General features: G+C 52.5%; 5 protein-coding genes across 5 annotated transcripts; 2 read left to right on the forward strand and 3 right to left on the reverse strand.

Moving 5' to 3' along the window:
* On the reverse strand, window positions 1–579 carry AYO21_01984 (hypothetical protein; the record flags this gene model as incomplete). The annotated part of the gene is made up of 1 exon (XM_022651965.1): window positions 1–579. One exon carries the CDS (start codon window positions 577–579, stop codon window positions 1–3), a length of 579 nt encoding a protein of 192 aa, XP_022515709.1.
* A 3,639-nt stretch (window positions 580–4,218) lies between these two features.
* On the reverse strand, window positions 4,219–5,208 carry AYO21_01985 (hypothetical protein; the record flags this gene model as incomplete). The annotated part of the gene is made up of 2 exons (XM_022651966.1): window positions 4,219–4,726; window positions 4,784–5,208. The coding sequence occupies 2 exons, from the start codon at window positions 5,206–5,208 to the stop codon at window positions 4,219–4,221; spliced, it is 933 nt and encodes a 310-aa protein (XP_022515710.1).
* Window positions 5,209–6,226: 1,018 nt separating this feature from the next.
* AYO21_01986 (hypothetical protein) lies at window positions 6,227–7,348 on the forward strand (the record flags this gene model as incomplete). Its single annotated transcript, XM_022651967.1, has 1 exon — window positions 6,227–7,348. One exon carries the CDS (start codon window positions 6,227–6,229, stop codon window positions 7,346–7,348), a length of 1,122 nt encoding a protein of 373 aa, XP_022515711.1.
* Window positions 7,349–7,458: 110 nt separating this feature from the next.
* On the reverse strand, window positions 7,459–8,343 carry AYO21_01987 (hypothetical protein; the record flags this gene model as incomplete). The annotated part of the gene is made up of 1 exon (XM_022651968.1): window positions 7,459–8,343. One exon carries the CDS (start codon window positions 8,341–8,343, stop codon window positions 7,459–7,461), a length of 885 nt encoding a protein of 294 aa, XP_022515712.1.
* Window positions 8,344–8,803: 460 nt separating this feature from the next.
* Window positions 8,804–9,517, forward strand: AYO21_01988 (hypothetical protein; the record flags this gene model as incomplete). The annotated part of the gene is made up of 1 exon (XM_022651969.1): window positions 8,804–9,517. The coding sequence occupies one exon, from the start codon at window positions 8,804–8,806 to the stop codon at window positions 9,515–9,517; it is 714 nt and encodes a 237-aa protein (XP_022515713.1).
* Window positions 9,518–13,698: the final 4,181 nt, after the last annotated feature.

The following is a 13,698-nucleotide window of genomic DNA, read 5'->3' on the forward strand; positions in this document are numbered from 1 at the left end:
CTATGCCATCTTGGGCAAGTGACGAGCATGGACGCGGTAATGGATTTGGCCTTCGTTGACAGCGACGCTTCGCTTGCTCGATCCACCGGGGCAAATGGTCAGGACGAGATTGGCCTCCTCGTTGCACACCATGGTGCGAGTGTCATCGGGAGCATTGTAGGCCGCGGTGCACACAGCCTCGCCGGCAGGGCAGTCGACGACAACACAGGTTGGGTTGCTTGGGTCGTTCTGCATCGAAGGAACAATCTGCATGCCACCCGCAGAGAAGGGGTAGCCGTTGATGTTGGAGAGATCGTACGAGATCTTGCCATTGGCCCAGGTGAACTCGAACTGAGAGATGGGTCCGGAGGTGGTGGCATTGGGTGCAAGCTTGATAGAAACGCCAACACCTTCCTGACCGTAGCCTTCGCTATAGCTTCCCTGGAGCTGTTGCATGCTCGGGTTGGAGCTGCCTCCGACCGATGCATAATAGACGGGATAGCCGCAGTTGTTGACGACGGTGGCGGTTCCCAGGGCCAGGACGGCAGGGGCAGAGGCAAGCAGCACGGCTGCGCCAGCAACGAAGTTCTTGAATTGCATGTTGATGGTATGGAACCCTGGAACAGGTGAATCACTGGAACTGTGGTGTTTGGACGGAAAAGGAGTGGTCCTTGAAGGGTGTTCTTGTCGACAAAAGGTCTTTTCAGCTAAGGAATGATGCTGATTGGAGACCTGCTCGAGGCTGTCACAGAAGGAGACGTTGTAAGGATTGACACGATGTTGGCAGAAACAGGAAATCACACAACAGAGGGGGAGGACGCGGTTTAAGTAGATGATCTCAACCTCCACGTTCACATCAACAACAAACCTCGAGGAGGCTTGATGTGAGTTGGCCTTGAGCGCCTTCGAGCCCTCCAAGCCCCCACAGGACATGGGACCCCTTCCTCCATCGTTCAGAGATTTTCGCAGGTGCGTTGGTGCCGGCCGCCACGGACAAGACCACGATGGAGCCCCTAGGGAGACTGTCAAGATCCTGGTATTTTTCAGAACAAGGTAAGAAGGGGAGTGCAAAAGCATAACCAGCCTAGGCCGGATGTGCTTTGAAACAGTGATGGCCGGGGTCAAGGGTTGTCCCCCTGGCGGTGAAGTGGATGGGATTGTTGGATTTTTGCTGGTTCCTGAATATCGCTGTCAAATGGGAGGCCGAGCGCAAACCCTGAGGGTGGGTGGTACCTGGTCTAATGCAAGCCACAAAGCGCCCCCAACTTGGCAAATGCTGGTTAGAAGACCCGCTCCGGTACGGAGCCTTGATACCCATTCCAGACCCAGTCGACCCTTGTCAGGTACCAAAGGGCGGCGATTGGGAGCTGTCAGAAAGGGTCGCCGAAAAATTCCGCAGGAGGGGCCGGTAAAGCTAAGCAAAACAGAGGTAGGCTTCAGGCACGGGGAGAGGAAATCTCCCAACACACCCTCTTCCCACCGTGCCGGTTCGTTTTCCCTCGCTTGGAATTGCCCACGTGTAAGCGGGGACGGATAATGGGCGTGCTAGCGATTCAGGCAAACAAGGTTGGTGTCCGGGCCATGGCGACTGAATCCTAATGTTGTCTGCTGTATCGCCGTGCCACGAGGATATGACAGACCTCAGAGCAGACGTGTCACCATTTCCCTGGGTGCCTGAGGTCAACTGCTGCCAGCTCTTTGCAGGGGATGCCACTGGATGCGCAAAAAGATGCATTCGCCTGCAAGGGAGACGAGAACTCTGGGTGTCCCACAAAAAAAATTTGCGTGCTGCCAGTAGTTCCCAGTATGACAGGTTCGCGCATATCAGTGCAGACATGATCCCAAAGACGTCAGCCGTGCATACACAGGTGGCACTGGGTGGTACAGGAACAATATCGCCTGCTCGATTGAAAAGTTCCCCATTAGGCTAAGATGCTGGCCAGGCACCCAGGCTGCCATGTGTTGAACCTCCTAGGTTGAATGGCTTCTTCGACCTGCATGCTGTCCGTTGTTCCCGTTGTCCTCTCGTCCAGTCGCTCAAAAGCCTGGATTGCTTCCTCTTTGGTTACAGACGCTAAAGTATATGCGATCCTGGATTTCTTGTAATTCAACTGCGCGTAGGATATATCATGGTTTTTGCGAATGCCGATAGCCTACTTTGGCTAGACCTCCGGACTATACTAGGCAGGGCCGAACTGTTCACAGTCGACCACCCACCATCTTTTGAGCGGGGCACAGGGACTGTGGAGGACCAAAGGGCAAGAAGGAAGGGGAACAAAAAATCAAGATTGAATGCGATCGAGTGCTGTCTGCCCGATTGTTGACCCATCCCGTGGTTGTTGGGATCAACGGTCTGTGGAGAGGGATCTGTGTAACACGGGCATTGACAGTCTGTCATTATCGGATAGTTGCTGCGGACCTTGATATTGTTCAAACCTCCAAGACGCTTATCACAATGGTGGTCCTGATCAAAAGCGTCACAACGGTGAAAACGAGTCTGTGCTGTTTCTCAGAAAGTTCACGACGGGATGCGCCAGACGGCGCAGACAATTCTGGAGCGGGACCACTATCCAGAGCATGATTCGCGATGCTGTCCCGCATTGCCTGGACCGAAAAACTTTCACTTTGGCCACCAAGTACACAGTCGTTGAGCAACTCTTAGAACAACAAGTGGTCTGGTATCTCAAGGGCAACCGCTGAGCACAGTGAGGCGGGAATGGCAAAAAGCATATTCTCATGCAAGGATGCTCAGAACCATCAAGGTTGAGACGCAGGGACTTACGAGTCGGACTGCCGGGGGTAAGGGCATGAATAGACGAAAAGTTCAAAAAGACGCCGATTTGATGGACCAGTGAATGAGTCAAACCATTGATGCCATTGCATTGAACGAGGCAGTGAGATAGAGGGCAGCGCGAGCAATCCACATATGAGCAGGGTCGATATGAAAAGAGGAGGCTGGGGGTGTACGAGCAGAAAAGCGAGGACTTACGCGAGTGCCGTAGTCTTGCATCTTGGAAATCAATAGTCGCAACCTCTTCCGGTAAGATGGGTCAAGTAGATAGCCATGCACTTCGTATTCCCAACATGTCACCCATGTCCAGTATCTAATATTCCAGCAGCGTATCCCTTGTCACGGACAGATGGATGCGTTTTCTGGCAGACCAGGGCTTGCAGCTGTGAGCATGACAGTCCGATGGACGGATGGCTAGCAGTAAAGGAATCGCGACCGCAGGAGGATTGACTGGAGTTACGGTTGGGATTCGAGTTGCATCAGTCAACGGAGGTATGTTTTCTGGCCAGGATTGGTTTCCGGATCAGTGAGAGCGTGTGAATTGAGTGTCTTGGCCGATTGTGTGATTGCCCGCATGTAAGGTCCGAGCTCTCGCATTCCCAAGTCAATGATGTTTGTTACAGCGAATGGGGATACAGCCTTGAAAGCTCGGTTCGAGGATAGCGAAAAAGTTAGTTGGGCGAAGGAGAATGGGTGAGAAAAGGAATAGCGAGAATGGACCTGTGAAGGCAAGGGAAAAAAGGAATATGCAAGGAAGGAAAAGAAAAAGTGGGCGAGTGGCAGCGATGGAAAGAGACTCGGAAGGAACGAATTGAGTGAATGAGTGGATGAGTGGATCACAGGATCCGAATTCTCGCTCTCCTTCGCCCTTCGTTCAGCAACTTTTTCTGACTGCGACGCTTCCGCCACCGACATCACCCACACCATTTCCTCACCTCATCCCAAGGTGTCATTGCAGGTGATTGTTCCTGACACCAAAGTAGTCTTTTCTTGCCGAGGGCCGATTACGAGGCCGCTGGAAGCCAACTCCTTGTTGGTACTAGCGACTCGGTACACAACTCGTGGGTACCAAGTATACCCAGGCACACAGACTTCCAGACGCCCAGACTCCCAGATAACCCAACGGTCCAACTCGCCCGTTAACGAGGGAAAAAAACTCTATCATACAAGGTCCACTCTGTTCACATTGACCCTGTTGACCTGTTAACCCTTCCCAGGTTTAATCCATAGCCTCTGCCGTGCCTATCGATCGAGTCAGTCCGCGGATACCGACCGAGCCCCAGTAGCATTCGCATCATTCGACCACCACTCTCTATGCACGGGCCACTCGTTCATGGGGTCAATCTGACTTTTGCATCTCGACGAATAGCCAGACGGGACCATGTTTACGCAGTATGGGAAAACTCCTAGAACCGTGCAATCCGTTGTGCCCGTTCTAGGTTAACTGCTCAATTGCCACTGATCAGTCGCACCAAACACACTGCAGCGCCAGCGGCAATAACACCCACAACCAGCATTTGGAGCGCTCCTCCGGTGCAAGCCTGGTAATTTTCCTTGCCAGTCCATCCCCGAACGACTCCCGTCTTGACATATCCAAATATCAGTAGCACGACTGCCATAAGTCCAATGCTCCACCACAATCCGGCCAGAACATTCTCACGAGCAACGATGAAATATGGTATCAGGGGAATGAAGCCGCCGGTGAAGTAACTGATGCCCAGTGTGAGTGCCGATAGATACGGTCGACCCGTGTCTGGCTTCGAGGCTTGAAATTGATTGCGCATGAGAAAGTCTTTGAGAACCGGAGTTGATGCTTCCATGTGATCTGCCACTCGTTTCGTCTCTTCTGCCGACAGTCCAAATTGTCCGAAATACTCCTGGATAAAATCCCTTGCGGCCTGCGGTTCGTGCAGGATAAGTTCGTTACAGTTGCGATCTGTGGCGTTGAATGATTCACTGTCTCAGGTCAGCGTTGGTCATATCGGTGCAGCGGATTCATGTACTTGGGCATACATTTCACTTTTAGCACCAACATATCCCCCAAGTCCCATTGATATTGCTCCAGCTATCAGCTCTGCGAGCCCACCTAGGATAACTACTCTGGTATCCCCCAGGGCTGTCAAACCAGCAGTGAGAGCAAATGGAACCGTGAGTCCATCTGAAAGTCCCAGGATGGCATCAGATACAACTCGCGCGTTGACACGACAATCCCAATCCAGCCAAAAACATCTCCGACGTTGCTGTGATCTTTTGTCTGACGGGAAGTCGGATACTGACTGTCTGCGTGAAGTTTGTGAAGTTTCTTGGAGAGTTGACGTCCGCGACAAAAGAAGCGGCTGGTTCGCCTCCAGATCTGGTGCTGTAGGGAGTGTTTCTCTTTCCTGGCTTGATGGGTTTGTATTTGGGATCATCCCATGGCACCACTTCTCCCTACCCATGTTGTTGTGAGGTGCTGTTAATCTGGACCCTCTTTTTCTTCAAGCTGTTTCGAGCGACGTGACAACAAAGGTTCGGCTCTTGGTCAAGACGGTCAAACTGGACAAAATCTCTGGAACAAGTCTCTGATGCAGTCTGAAAAAAATGCCTATTGCTGTTCTCTCTGTCTTATATGCTTGTGAGGATCTGAAGTGATGCGGTGTGTGGTAATACTCCTGAAGGTTGCACCGAAGGCCAAAATACACCTTTTCAGCCAATCAGAAGGCGCGTAAAGGTCAGCGACAAAATTATGTCACTGAGTAATGCAGGTCGAAGTGAAGAGACTGCACCTTATATATGGTAGAAACATGAACGTCTTACACATATCCCTTGGATCAGGTGCTGATCTTTCGTTATTGATTGAGTGCGCCTTCGCTGTTCGGTCGTCGGTCGTCGCGTGCGGATGGACGTGCAAGTCGGGAGAGACTCGCGGAGACTGACAGCCTTGTAGAGCGAGTGACCGATTCGACCGAATGACCGAGAAGGATAATAATGACATCGCCACTCAATCTCGGTGAAAGCGCATGTAAGGTGATTTAATGAGGCGTGCTACTACGTAACATATCTTTTAGCAGTTCTGTCAACACATCTCAACGTGCTACTCGACTTCTCGGCCTCTGTGCCTTCATACGCGGTTCGATCTTCGTGGTTGATCTTTCATGGCTGCCGTTGCCCGTCATGACGTCCCAACATTCGAGGAGTGGAAGGAATGCAATCGACAGGAAGGTGCCTCCCATCTGGTCCGCTCTCTCCCGCTCTCTTTTAAGCATGTGAATTGTCTCTGCGGTCTCTCTCTTCCTCTTCTTCACATCACTTCCATTCCAGCATCATTCACTTTGCAAGCATCGACTGTTGAGCTAGGCTCGTTGCCTCAACTCTTAGCAGCTATATCCATTCATTCTATCCTCTGTTCGTTCCTTTCGCACCACTCCAGTCCTACATCTTCCAAACAACGAGCTGCTCGTCAACCCTGCTGTCAAGATGCCGTCCAAAGTTGTTCTTCTCTCTGCCATTGTGGCCTGTGGCTCCGCAGCATTGCTTTCCGAACAGAGGAGCCAGCCTGTCGACAACGGCGTGAAAGTGATTCTCGGGGTTCCAGAGTCCAGCAGCCAGATTCGAAGCCCTCTTCCCATGCAAAACATCCTAGCATTTCCAAACCTGCCCGCTGAGCTCCGGAAGAGGGCAACAAATACGGACAAAGGGTGCTTCACCGTCATGGGTGACACTTGCGAAGACCCATTCGGCTTCTTTGCCTGCGCTGCGGATGCAAATTCTGGGGAGTGTATCCTTAGCGCACGGTGCACGATCAACTTTGAAGATTGCCTGTCTGAGGAAACCTCACTGCAGTCTCGCCAGGATGGTGGCGGTTCACCCTTTGATCCCGAGCTCAATCTGCGATCTTCGGACGAGACCGATTCTTCCGTTAACGCTGAGCTGGTAGAGCGTGGCGAGATCCGCTCAAATGCTGTTGATAAAAATCATCTCGAGGCTCGAGAAGACGCAAGGATTAGCGACGAGATCCAGGCTGCAGTGCCAGCTGAAGTCAAGGACGCCATGCTCAACGATGCCAATGCTGCCGAGTCGCTAGCCAATGAATTCACTAGCGGGTCTGTGCCGCAGTGGTTCGCCCAACTCCCTGCCAGCGTCACCAATTACTATGCAACGATTACGCCTCCGCCCACCATGATCGCCTATGCTCTGCGGGATGCAACAATTGATCCAGAAAGACAAAGTGTTGAGAACTGGATAGCATCTATCCAGAGTTACAAGGAACTCATCGCCTCAGTCTCTCGGGCGGCTTCATCAGAATCAGACTCGGCTAGAAGATTGTCAAAGGCGGCGTCGGAAAAGTCCAAGTGGGCAAGCGAAGAGAGGGATGGGCTGTTGCAAACCAGCGCGTGGGAGCAATCAAGGCTGGCTTTGTCAATGTCGAGTCATGCTGCGGTTGAATCCAGCTATGCCGCCTCGGCCTCGCGCACTGTATACGATAGAAAGGCCGAAGATGGAGAAGGGAACGGTGCATACACCGGGGACGCGAGACTGGCACTAGGATCGAGCATCGTTGGGGCAGTGGTGTGCCTTGGTTTGGCGTTTGGGCTGTAGGCAACTCGGCCCCAATACGTTGTCGCCAAGTGAGGTGGTGAATGGAAATCCAGGCAGGAGTATTCGGTAGAAGGAGTCTTCAGGTATCATTAAGGAATCAGAAGTGGTCGTCACCTCCAGCCGCCCACTCTTCCTTCATCCCAACGTGCTCGCATCTCTCTTCTCTTTTCCAACACCGTTGCACCTTCTCTTATCCTCCTCACCCACTCACTAACTTCCTTCTCGCTTGCTTTGCCGTTGTTGGGGCCACCATAATAAGCATCGGAATCAGTTCCACCCTCAAGGAAACTCTCTTGCATAGCTTTCAAGAGCGCTTCTTGCTCGTTTATACTCGAGGCTAGCCGCTGATACATCTGTCTCGGGCCCCAAGGCGCCAAGGCATCGTCCATCTCAGTCTGCTTCCTGCGCCACTGCGTGTGCAGGCTCGTATGGTTTAGAAGCAGTTGAGCAGTGTCATCGCGCAGGGAACGAATTTGACTCTCAAGTTGAGCAACTTGCTGAGCGAGCTGAACGTTTTGTTGGATGGCTCTTTCGAGAGGAATCAGCGAGGAGGCGTAAGAGGGGTGCTGCGAGGCTAGGCTGGCGACCAAGGAGGGGTTACTGAGCAGCGGTTGGAGTTCATTGAGAGGCTTGTTAGAGACGTTCGATGGAAGCCATCGTTCGGAAATGGACGGTGGAGGGATGGGTTGGTAGGGATCTTGGGGTGGAATCGGCCGAAGCCCAGGCACGGGAGAGCTTGTCGCGTGCTGCTCTGCTGGGAGTGGTGGAGGTGGGCGGGGAGAGTCTACTTTGCTGGGTACTGCTGGGGCAGAGGAAAGAATTGGCGTCCCAGACCGGCTGGGGTCGGCACTTTGAGAGAGATGAGATATCGGTTTTGGCGGAGGCGGAGGTGGTGCACCAACTGCGCTGGTTGGTGATGTCGGAGGTGGCGGCGAAATTGGCGCGCCAGGAGGCGCTGTTCCTGCTGGGGGGGATGTATAGAACGACTCTGACATTGTTACAATCAGATGACTTCACCTTTCAGGCCGGGAGAGCTTCTAAACACATCTACACGTATGGGCAGTATGTGGGAGTGAAGTCGTAGCGTGGGGCGTGGGAGGGTAGTTAATGGCTCAGCCTTGTGGCAGATGTGCGGAGGCAGACGAGGCTGAGAAATTAAATTCTTAGCCTGCCACCAAAACTCCGCAACTTCACACCATGCTCTCGCTCATCTTTTGACCCTTCCATTAGATTGCTCTCGACTATACATTTTCGCACAACACCTCCCAGCCGATTTTCCATCGTGTGCTTCCACAACTTTGGTTATCGTCTCTGCGATATCACCGCCATCGAATCGCCCCATCAGTCGACGAAACGCAGCGACATTCATTTGCGACGGCTCTTTGGCGCAGAGCTTTCGCCGGCTGATCAACCACATTTGTCCGACCCCTCAGTCTCCACCACGATAATTCAGACATGGACTACCAAAATCGAGCGGGCTCCAAGTTCGGGGGTGGTGGTGTAGCCTCGCACTCGGCGACAAACGCCGACCGGCGTGAACGGCTGCGAAAGCTCGCCCTCGAGACCATCGACCTGGACAAAGATCCCTACTTCTTCAAGAACCACGTCGGCTCCTTCGAATGCAGACTGTGTCTCACGGTGCACCAGAACGATGGCTCCTACCTCGCCCACACGCAGGGGCGGAAACACCAGACCAACCTCGCGCGACGCGCGGCGCGGGAGCAGAAGGAGATGCAGAAGGACGGCAACCTGGCGGGCGCGGGGATGATGGGCGTGCAGGTGCGCAAGAACATGGTCAAGATCGGCCGCCCGGGTTACAAAATCACAAAGATCAGGGATCCCCTCACCCGGCAGGTGGGCCTGCTGTTCCAGCTCCTGTACCCGGAGATCACGCCCAACGTGCAGCCGCGCGTGCGGTTCATGAGCGCGTTCGAACAAAAAGTCGAGGACCCGGACAGGGACTACCAGTACCTCCTGGTGGCGGCCGAGCCGTACGAAACGTGTGGGTTCAAGCTACAGAGTCGGGAGGTGGACAGGAGAGAAGGCAGGTACTGGACGTGGTGGGACGCCGACGCCAAGGAGTTTTGGTGCCAGGTGCTCTTCAAGACGGAGAGAGACGAGAGGTACTCGAATGTACCGGGCCTGGCACCGGCGGCGGGCAAGAAGTGAAAAAGGTTCGGGCTGTACGAGGAACGTTTGTGGGAAATTTTGGACCGGTGGCGATTATCTAATGGGAACTGGTTTTGCTCAATGGGATTCATGGGTGCTAGACGGAGCAGCGAGGTTCTTTTACCTATACAGGACACCAGAGGCTATGATACCCTGTCGAATCAGAAGAAAGTCATTGTGATTGCACAAAAATACCCGAGTGGCCAGCCTGACTCTATATTTCCGAGTGTCCCGTGCTCGTGCTGCCATGCACATCGGATCAGATCAGGCTCGGATCGGACTTCTGATGTGTGCGACAACGGTCGCATTCGCAATACATTTCAACATCGGCGATCCTGAGATATTGCTAGGTTTTACATTTTCTACTTCTCTTCTCTTTTCTGCAACCTATCATCACAAACAGCAAGCTTCGTTAATAATATGCAAGAGGTCCCCAAGTGCATGAGATTTCGGTACTCCTCTGTCCTGGATTTACAATGCTGAAATGATTGTTCAAAGTCGAACCCCATTTCAGACTGTGTTACCTCTGTGTGTCTGTTGGAGAGAGAGTGGTAGAGGAGCGGATTATCAAATATCCGAAATTGTATTTTCTGGGGTTAATATCCACGTGACTTAAGATGCACAGCTTGCCTTTGCAAACCTCATTGGCTGCCAGAGTACCTCAATGGTGTTTAAGGGTCGCTGGGCAACAAGGAACGGACAATCGAATGCTAAGTTTTGTTCCCTCGTTCCCATTCTTCCCCTCCCCCTTATATCCTCGCACATACATTTTCTCCTCCCCCAATCCGCACAGTGCCCCAGCGTACCCACGGCTCCAGAATGAATCTGCCTTATGTAATAGTGTAACGACCACGACACCCTCCCCTCCGACGACCGACCGACCTGCTGGACTTCGCCTCTCTGCATTTTCTGTCGACACGAGCGTCACCAAGTTCGACCCGATCCACGATACAACAAGCAGCCTTGGGTGGTGAATATGGTTGCATATGACCTGACATTACGGTGCTTTTGGTGAGGCTCTCGCTTGGAATTCTGATGCTCAAAAAGAAAGATGGACACTAAAAGATACAATAACCGGTGGAGGAAACTCGCGGTCGGCAGCCTTTGCGGGTTTCATCGAGTGGTTTTGGAAAGGCGATGAATGGTGCCGGATGGAGCAGTAAGCTTCGGATTGGCAAGTCAGTGCCCATGCTGGGTTGAGTGTTCTCAGTGGCACCAACTCTTACTTATTTCCAGCCGCGTTGATGACAAGAGCAACTCTTGTGCTTGTGCTCGAGCCCTTGCTTGACTATTTCCCGTGCTTCGCGGGTCCAGCACTGATTGGGTGCGGCGGTTTTTGGACTTCTTGGGTCTCTTTCGCTCCAAGGTCGGCCGCGGTCGGTTTTGAAGTTTCCCCTTGCGCCCCTGTTGCCATCATCAGATTCGTTGCTCCTCGACTGTCAAAAGAACTCGTGCTCTGTGCGCTGGGAGCAAAGGCCAGATCACCCGGGCCTGTTTCTGTCCGATTCTGTTGCTCAGGGTCTTCAATTCAGTGATAAAGTTCTAAATCGAGGGTCTCTGGAAGTGTGGGTGAGAAACCTGGATCTTCTGGGGTGGCTGTATATTGCTGCAGTCGATGTTGAAGCCCACGAGACGCGTTCAAGAAGTTTTTGGGGTCACGGCGGAAGCCAAAGCGTATTCGTATGGTCGGTAAGACCAACAGGTCGTCGAAATGCTCGACACGCTCTCCAGCCACTGAGCGCAGTTAGATATAGCCCGCGTAAAGAGATGTGCATATTCTCACCTTGTGGGTTGAGAGCGCCCGCTGGAAAGCGAATGGCCAACTTCAGAGGTGAAATACTCACGGTGCAGTGAGGAGTTTCTGTTGTAAGCGCCTGTCGAGGAAGGTAATACAAGGTGTTGGAAGCCTGCGCCAGTGGCGAATTCACTATATTTTTAAGTCAAAGCTGCTGAAATGGCGAAGGGGGTAAAATCTTTGTGGGGGGGAAAACGAAGCTAGTGCAAAGGTCAAGGCCGCCTAGGAGAAGCGAACAGATTGTGGAAGAAAGATGACTCGGATGAGAAGCAGTTTCGTCACTTGTGGATCGACACATCGATGAGCCACATCGCCCTGGTGAACGGGCTCCTGGAGGATCGCGCCATTGCCTCTGCAACTCGACAAAATTGAAAGGAGGGCGCATGAAACCAGGAAACAAACTTTTCATAGCGATGGTTGCTACGACTTCGAAGGATGCGGGTGGTTTTGGTCTCAGGTTTTCGCCTAGTAAATATAGTGATAGGCTCGAAAGAGATGGGGTTTGGTTAGCCCTTGACCAGCCAATGCGGACAGGAGCAGTCGAATTGTGCGGGAAAAGAATCTGTCAGGCAGAAGTCTGTCAGGTGTCCATGGGGTGTTGTTTCGAGCTCATACTCTCAAGCCTCTTCAAGTCTTTGCAGGCTGTTGGCGTTATGGTGGGTTTGGGCCAACAACGCCTGAATTCCAAAAAGACTTTTGTGATGACCGGACCGTCGGATAGCTTCATGCTTTCCAGAACTTCCGCGGGACTTAGAAGGTAGCCCACATACAGAGTAGGTAGGGGCTGAACCTAAAAGTCGTGAGACGGGTTGGGGATACTTTCCCTCGTCGAGCGGTTCAACCACAGTTAATAGGATACGGAGCATTGCTGACGAGGCCCAAACAGTCTAGTGTAAAGCTGTAACGCAATTCCGCTCTTCAAAATTCCCGGTGGTTGGTGCGGGGCCCGCGGATCATTGTATTATCACAGGCGTTAGGAGGACCCGATGTGGCTCCAGGTGTAGACGGCGCGTTGGCGCTGCGTCAACCGGGCATGCATAAGAGGAGGGCCTGGCGACCTTCCAAGGTCGACGTGTCGCTTCACATCATACCTCGTACACTCTTTGTGTTGCTTTATTCTTTCTTTCTCTCTCGATTCCAGAGAGCTTCCGATTCTATCTTCTGTTCACCAAGGTCGGTTGCCTTGAGAAAAATGCGCTTTCTCGTCAATTGCTCACTGATTACTTGATTCCGGCCCACTCATATCATGCTAGGGCATAGCATTTTAAGGGGCTGTGGCTGGGTCGATCTTCCTAGAACCACTAGCGCGGTCTCGGGATATGCAGAGATAATGTGAGTCCACTGTCGCATTCTGAGGAAAATTTGACTGAATGGCGCCCGAGCCTCAGACGACGAAGAGTCAAGTGTATGGAGTACCCTGAGGCTCCACAGAATAAGAGGCACATTCCGAAAGCGGTTACATCGCACCAAAGATTGGATCAACATTCTTTTATAAAATAACCGAATGGATAATCTCAGCTTCGAAGCCCTATGTGCGGATCGTCAAAGCCATGGCGCCATATAATTACATTTGGAGGCCCAGTGATCCGCCGCAAAGCAATGCTGACACGTGACACAAGATACTACGGTGGGCTGTACGACCACATGTCATCATGCCCTCAGTGCTTCTCTTGTGCGCATCCCATTTGCTTTCCTGGTCTTTGCCCGGACTAGGAACCTTTTCTTTGGTCGTCTTCAAGACTGGCTAATGAGACGTGCTGTGGAAGGCGACTCTTTCTACATCACGGATTGTTGCGGTGTGGTTTTACCGATGAACTCGGGCGAGGACTTTCTTCACTTCACACAGACCTCCATTTCACTTAGCAAACAGCCACTGGTTTGATTTTCATCGCTGACACCCTGTATGAAGATTACTTGTCCTTTGCCCTTCGAATATCATTGGAGTCGTTTCAATGCCAATCCATAAAGTGTGGCCTGCGCCTCAACGTGGCCGTGTTATATCGCCCGAACCCTCCTTGACGTCGACGCCTTGCCATGAATGCTGGTTCATGCACGCAAGATATCTGCCAGGCTCATTCGTGCGCTCTGCACTCACAAGGTCACGCTTGGGCCTGGTGTGTGTGGGCTATGTTTGCAGTGGTGTTGTCTCTCTGAGGCGGTCGACCTGCAGTGCCTGAACATCTTGGATTGGTTGGGAACAGCAGGGATGACACCACCTCAATGCTACAGCCTCATTGTCGAGACTCCGGTCATACCGCACCTAGATGCCACCAACGGTCAACGGATGTAGGCAATGAAATCTACAGCCTCACTACGATGTGTTTTAAAGCGGAAGGCACCCGTGGGCAGTTGACCTGGCTTGACTTTGGTCCACCTCTAAATTACA

This window comes from Fonsecaea monophora (genome assembly GCF_001642475.1).
Source record: "Fonsecaea monophora strain CBS 269.37 chromosome Unknown Scaff8, whole genome shotgun sequence".
NCBI lineage: Eukaryota > Fungi > Ascomycota > Eurotiomycetes > Chaetothyriales > Herpotrichiellaceae > Fonsecaea > Fonsecaea monophora.